The following is a 7,500-nucleotide window of genomic DNA, read 5'->3' as shown; positions in this document are numbered from 1 at the left end:
AAATATCCACTTACATTTCATACCCAAAACATTTGCCTGCGCAGCCAGACTAATTTCATATTCTGTTGCGCTCACACACATTGCATCAACCTAATCCTGCAGTATCTCTCTCTCTCACACACACACAAACACTCACGCACACCAACAACAACAACAACAACAACAACAACAACCAAATCCCCCAGTCTCCTCAGATCTCCCACGGATACATGACTCAGCCAGGCCTGTCAGTCAATAGACACAGCTACAGCCATGGCAGACACAATACCCCAGTACAACCATGGTTGACACAATACCCCAGTACAACCATGGTTGACACAATACCCCAGTACAACCAAGGTTGACACAATACCCCAGTACAACCATGGCAGACACAATACCCCAGTACAGCCATGGTTGACACAATACCCCAGTACAACCATGGCAGACACAATACCCCAGTACAACCATGGTTGACACAATACCCCAGTACAGCTACAGCTATGGTTGACACAATACCCCAGTACAGCTACAGCTATGGTTGACACAATACCCCAGTACAGCTACAGCTATGGTTGACACAATACCCCAATACAGCTATGTCATCCTAGCATTGCGTCACACATTTGATTCAATGACAAAAGATCAGGACATCTCTTAATTAAGCAGCAAAGACTGTCTGATCTTTCATGACTGTACCATTTAGGGAAGTACGTGTTTTGATTATGAAGGCCATATCAAGCTCCTTTTCCTAGGTTTTTTCCTTTTCTACTGTCTAGCAGGGAGCTGAGGCTTGACCAGGGCTTTCCCACCGAGGCTCATCAGACTGAGGAAGGTTTTCACAGCGCTGTAAAAGAAGCTATTGTGTTCCTCTACCACTGCATTACGCAATGGGGATCATTAAACGCTGCTGGACATTTTTGAGGTCAGATCGTTATGTATAAGGTTTGCGTTAGGGGGCTGAGAGAGGGGTGTGTGTGTGTGTGTGTGTGTGTCAGCAGCAGCATGTGTGTGTGTGTGTGTGTGTGTGTGTGTGTGTGTGTGTGTGTGTGTGTGTGTGTGTGACAGCATGTCTTATCCCTCAAACATGGGATCATCAGACAGGGGTGAGGATTGTGAGAAAAACAAGTGTGAGGATTAAAACAGTAAACAACAAGATAAAGGGTGAGACCACATGCCCTCCCCCTGCACGATTGCTGCTCTTGCGTGTTGTTGATGTGGGAAAGTTCATTTTGGGTCTCTGTAAAAATGATTGTCACCCTGGCGACAAAGGGCCTATTCTTCCCCCAACAATGAGCTCTTCCTCTGTGGCCTCTCTTCATTCTGAGAGTGGGTATAGTGAGAAATCAAACACGCACATGCACACGCACACACACACGCACACACACACACACACACACACACACACACACACACACACACACACACACACACACACAAACAAACACAAACACACAAACACCCGAGTGGCTCACAAAACAGGTGACCCTGCGAACAGGTGACCTCTTGAGAATACCTACAGACGTCACTGGTCCTCTCTGTCCTTTACTCTGTGACCCTGGCGCCGGCTGGCTTTCGTCACACGCTGCTCTACAGCCCGGAGACAGCTCAGCTCAGCTCTCCTTCCCTCCCCTCTCCTTTCCTCTCATTTTCTCTTCTCTTTTCTCGTCTCTTCCCCCCCTCCACCATTCTCCTCCTCTCTTCTCCCCTTCTCCTCCATCCTCCCCTCTTGTCCTCTCTTCCCCCCTCCTCTTCTCCATCCTCCTCTCCTCTCCTCTCTTCCATCCTACCACACGTCGTAATGCTGCATTCAAGTGCTCCTCAGAAAGAGGAAACTAGTGTGTGCTATTGGTTAATATCTCAGAACCAGCCAATAGGGAGCTCTGTGCCAAATCCTACGCTACATCATCTTGGTGTGAAGCTCCGGGAGTTTCAGCGGAGCACGTGAATGCACCATGACAGCATCTGCCACAGCGATGCTCTAGTCAAGGCATTTCCTCCAGAGCTGCCAGAAACCCTGACGTGATTCCCTCCAGCATCCTGTCCAACCCTGCCTCTGTATCTCAACAGGGCCAGCCCCGTTAACGCAGGGGGACGCTTCCAATCTCTCCCAGAATAGGCTGGTAATGAAAACCTAGAGAGCCCTTTTAACACTGTGTGAGGTGGTTATCTGTTTGTTGTGATTGTTCAATGGTTCTGGATGGGAGTGTTACAGTATGTGTTCTGGAAGGTACAGTATACAGAGGAGGAGGAGCAGCTCATTGTAATACATGGGATGGAATATGGAACGGTATCAAGCGCGTGTGTTGGATACGTGTTGGATACCGTTCCTGATATTCCGTTCCGTCCGTTACAAAGAGCCCATCCTCCGGTTTCTCCCCCCGCCAGCCCCTACTGGTTGGTAGGGTTCTGTTCGACAGAGTTTAGTACCAACATGGGAGTACCCTGACCACGGCAACACCCAATGGGGGCGGGGTAATGTTAGGGTGGACACACAGACCTAAAACGGTTCACAGGAAATACACACCATAACCATACCTATTTAAAGAAATATAAACACCTTCAACATTACTATTTACTATACTCTTGGCCCTGGTTTTAGGCCTATAGCCTTGGGTCCACCTCTGGTACTCGCCCTAACTGGAGAGAGACGTCAACTTGGGACATTCCTCGTCTCCTCCTTGCTTTCATAGTGGTAGTGATCCTGTGGTCAGTATGGCCGCAGGATACCTTCCCATACGGGGTCAACGGGGCTGCAGCCACCATGGGCTGTAATGAATGAAGCCCTCCAACGCCGGCACACCTGCACACACAAGCCACTGCTGTTGTTGTGAAAGGATGTGAGGATGTGCTATGCTTTGCTATGGTATGCTAACCCCATCCCCATCCAATAAAACCCTGCTCCTAACCCCAGCCCAGAACATACAGGTGTAGGCAAGGATGCAGTGGTAAGAAAAGGTGGGTAAACCCTAGTCCTGCGTAGCCATGCTGTACCTCCAAAATCATGCTGTTCTCATGCCTCCTTCGGAGGTCTGGATCATTTTTGATTAGCCGATCTGGCTTGGATTGAACCTGGATGGAGCTTGTTGTTATGTTGACATTTTGACTCTTTTCCGACCGGGTAGGACTATTTTGCAGAGAGTTGTTGCGAGATGCTAGCTTGCAACATTGAAGAAAACTGAAGAAATTCGAGATGAAAAAACTGAATTTTGTTTTGCCAGAAGTACGCTTCATACACAAAATCTAGTTAATGAAGGCATTAAGTACTTGATTGATTTGATGTGTCGCGAGGCATCACTCATTTCAAATGGGTTTCCACCACTTTGTAACTACTTTATGCAGGCTTGGAAACTAGGAAATCCTGGTTTTAACGAGGTTAGGTAATCCCTTGTGCATTGACCTACTGTAGCAGAAAAGGTCACACTAAATTACTGGGTGTAAGAATGTCATCATGACCATAGGGAGCCAAACAATAGCCCCAGACAAAAGACAAGTATATGAAAACCTCATTGGCCTGTTCTTAGTAACATTCCATAAGAGGGTTACCCAAGGTTCACCCTCCCACGCTCAGGTCTTATTCCTTGAACTACTAAATCTCCCTGTCGTCTCACGACCTGCTTACCTATAGTTACCCGACCGGGACTAATGTAACACAGTACCAGGTCCATAAGGACCGGCTATAATAGAGTGTGTTGGTTCCTCTCCATCCTCTGAGCAACGGTGCCCCAGCCCAAACCCAGGGTTCACCCACTTACTCTATCAGAAGAAAAGCCCCACGAGTGACCATGACCTTTCAACTTAACCAACAACCTAGCTTGCTCCTTCCTCTTCCAGTACCAGGTACGACAGTAGAGTAGAAGGACTTTAAAAAGCAACGCTAACCGGGATTAGCGTCCAATTTTACACCTGACAGTAATCCAGGCGTCACACAGCCACGCTAAGCCAGCACTAGCCATGCTAATGGACCTCTATTTACAGACGGCGTGACTGTCGCTTTTCCCCTTCGTGGTGGAGGTTACCTAACAGATCTGTCGCCCGTGACACATGCAGCACCTGCTGCAACACTAGAATGAGCGTTAGCATTAGCACCTGCTGGAGCGCTAGGACTAGCATTAGCACATACAGCCAGGAGAGGAGAGGGGAGGAACTTGAACTTGAATGGATGGATCACAAGGTGGCCGAGAGTGCGTAGTATAAAGGTGGTAGTATAATGACCCCCCTCAGTAAAGGGTGAGGACGGGATGGGTGGTTGGATGGATGACAAAGTGACGGAAGGTATGAGAGTGTCTGCGGCCCCCTCCACTGATACTACAGTTCAAACACACATCAAACCATGTGTCTGATACCCTTCCTCATTCCATTCCATCCAATGAGAGCCTGTCCTCCAATTTCTCCCTCCACCAGCCTCCCCTGACTAGCAGACAATATACATGCATTCTAGGTGGTATGTATGCTAGTGTAGATATTGAAATCGAGCGTTAGTGTTGACAGCCTATAGAAACGCATCATGTGACATGTTCAGAGGCCATGTGACGGATCTAGAGGACATGTGAAAAGTCCAGAGGTCATGATCTAGATGTTACACTATTATACTACCACTGATTAACACAACACATGATATACAGTACCTATATACCTATATGTATATATCTACATAACACATACACACACACACACATAGATATTCTAGGGGTGGTCATCAACAGACTGAACACACTCAGACAAAGCCAGAGTGAGTGAGTGAGTGAATTGAAAAGCCAGGCCAATCATTAACATTTGGGTGATAGCATTGTGACTGTCAGTATCTGAGCACATCAGCGCCTATTGATGCTCAAACATGGGGCTTTCTGATAGGCTGATTGATGGGTTCCACCCGACTCAGCCAGTACTGTATGCGACCGACCCCCCCACCCCCCCACCCCACTCTCTCTCTCTCTCTCTCTGATCATGAACAGAGAGGAAAGGAAAGCCAACAACTCGTGACCGGTGACAACACGGGCGAGCCAGACAATTGTTAACAAGATATTTCTACAGTAGCCTGGCCCTGTGTCCGGGGTGCCAACACACAGAGGCAGGCGGCCTGGGTGTTCATTTCCCAAACACACTGGGCTAAATAGGCCTGAATGATGTCATTACTCATGCAACAGCAATCCGTTACACTTTATGGCCTGTTCTTCTGCAGTATGTACTGGAGTCACATGCAATAAACACAACACAGAAAGGATCAGCGGATAATAATCAGACAGATGAACGGAATCATCATCAAAACAATGACGCTTTCTGAAGAAGAAAAAAAAAAATCCCAGTAAAAAAAGAAAATAGTACAAAAACATTGAGGTATAGATGCCTGGATGGTGGATTATCGAGATGAAAGACAAGATGGCAGATTAAATGTATGAGTCTCTGCAAGCTGCGTAAATAACGCTTCGTTGCATACTGATGATGTCAGAAATTAAAGGGCTATGGGTTTAAAAAACGACCCAGAATTCATGTCTTTCCTCGACACAGCGGGAACGGATCAATCTGTCGTCGCACACACACACACGAACGCACCTCCACTAAAAATGGTCTCGCATGGCAAACGACCGATTCGATACAGAACGCACTGTGTGTGTGCGCGCGCGTGTGTGTGTGTGTGTGTGTGTGTGTGTGAGTGTACTCCATACAAAGAGAATTTATACTAGCCAGCCAGCTGGGCACATAAGCCCTACTGCACAATAAATCCAAATAATCCTTTACGACGGGAAGGGAAGAGGGGGAGAGAAAAACAGACACACACACACACACAATGTTCAATTAGCTCCGCCATTGTGTTTGCATGGAGGAGACATTCAGTGGCTTTGCCCTTCCCTCAGTGTGACATGCAAGTCACCGGAATGCATGCACTCAAAATAGCAGGGCAGCTTATGACATTTGAAACTGTCAAACACAAACACACACACACAGACACACATATACATACACACACATATACATACACACACAGACACACATACACACACGCGTGCGCATCCACACACACGCATACACACACGCATACACACACACACACGCATACACACACAAGCACATGCACACTCATACAAATACGCTCGCAGATAAAGCACCGTGGAGATGCTGCATAAGAGGAATAATCGGAATAATGAATCCATTAAAATCCGTCCTTACCTTCCATCATGATTGCAGATTTGCATTCCTCTATCTCCAAGGAGCCTGGAAGGAAAGCAGGGAGAGGGAGAGAGAAGCCCCTGGTTACCAGATGCAGAGAACACACAGAGCCGTGCAGCTAACGCTCCGGCTAACACAGAGCCTCCAACACCCCCAGACGTCGTCTGTCAGCTGGCCCAGGGTCCATGCACCGCGGCTGGGGAGAGAGGGAGGGCTGGCAGGGCTAGCTGCCGATCGGTAGCCCGAGAGAGGCAGGGACTGGGGGCTTAGGCCATGGATGCTGCTACTGCGCCTCTAACATACACAATCACGCTAGGATGCTGAGAGGAGGGGAAAAAAAAAAAAATGCTATTTGGAAAAAAAAAAAAAGAAAAAAAAAGAGAAAGAGAGGGGGTAGAGAGGGAGGGAGGTAGAGAGGGAGAAATAGAGCGAGCGAGAGAGAGAGAGAGAGCGAGCGAGAGAGAGAGAGAGAGCGAGAAAGAGGGAGGGAGGCTTGCTGAGGTCACAGCTGTGCTCAGCCAATCCCTGAGGCTCTTTGCAGAGTCACATGGCTTTCAGCTTGCAACTCCTGACACTGTGGCCCTAGAGAATGCCAGAAGAGTACCCTCCCTCTCTCTCCCTCTCTCTCTCTCTCTTTCTCCCTGTCTCTCTCTCTCTCTCACACACGCACACGTTCACACACCCCCCACACACGGACACGCACACGTTCACACACACCCACACCTACACACCCACACTCCGACACAGAGGCACTCCACGAGCATACAGTAAGAATTGAAAGGCATAGAGGCATATAGATCTCACACACACACACACACACACACACACACACTTATATACACTTACACACACTTACACACACCCACCCACCCACCCCCCAGCCACTCCCACCTCCCAGGACCTACCTACCTTGTGTTGCTGCAGTGTGTGTAGACTCTGTCGAGCGATGAATGAGATTAATTATTTGCTCGTTGCTGGAATAACGAGCAGAGCGGAGTGAAGTGACTGCCCATGTTGAGGACACACACACACACACCCCGACAGAGCCTCAGATCCTAGTAACAAATTGAATATGTATGTCTCCTTTTGGCTGTTGTATTCCTCTGTGTGTCTGTGTGTTCACTGTGGGCAACCTGTTCTCTCTCTGTCTCTCTGTCTCTCTGCTGGTCTGCCTGCTACTCTGTCCCTCCCTCCCCTTTTTTATAACTGTGTTTCTGCTCTCCCTGACACTGGCTCCGTACGCCTGCTCCCTCCCTCTCTCCCTCTCACACACTCACACTCTCTCTCTCTCTCTGCCACTCGGGATAACGATCAATCATTGTGACGTCATGGAGACGCTGAGTACAGCTGCAG

At 48.4% G+C, this 7,500-nt stretch overlaps 1 protein-coding gene across 3 annotated transcripts in view; it reads right to left on the bottom strand.

Annotated features, from left to right (window-relative positions):
* Positions 1-7,284, bottom strand: part of sgip1a (SH3GL interacting endocytic adaptor 1a) — a 54,359-nt gene extending 47,075 nt beyond the window's left edge. For all 3 annotated transcript variants that reach the window (XM_083670943.1, XM_083670944.1, XM_083670942.1), the window contains exons 1-2: positions 7,057-7,284; positions 6,148-6,192 (exon numbers count right to left, since the gene is read on the bottom strand). In XM_083670943.1, the coding sequence (XP_083527069.1) occupies positions 6,148-6,157 (10 nt within the window). In that variant the 5' untranslated portion in view covers positions 6,158-6,192; positions 7,057-7,284. The remainder of the gene's footprint in view (positions 1-6,147; positions 6,193-7,056) is intronic.
* Positions 7,285-7,500: the final 216 nt, after the last annotated feature.

Source organism: Argentina silus (assembly GCF_951799395.1).
Source record: "Argentina silus genome assembly, chromosome: 6".
In the NCBI taxonomy this organism is placed as follows: Eukaryota; Metazoa; Chordata; class Actinopteri; order Argentiniformes; family Argentinidae; genus Argentina; species Argentina silus.
Note: the sequence above shows the minus strand (reverse complement) of the source record. Positions and strands in the feature narration are given on the sequence as shown.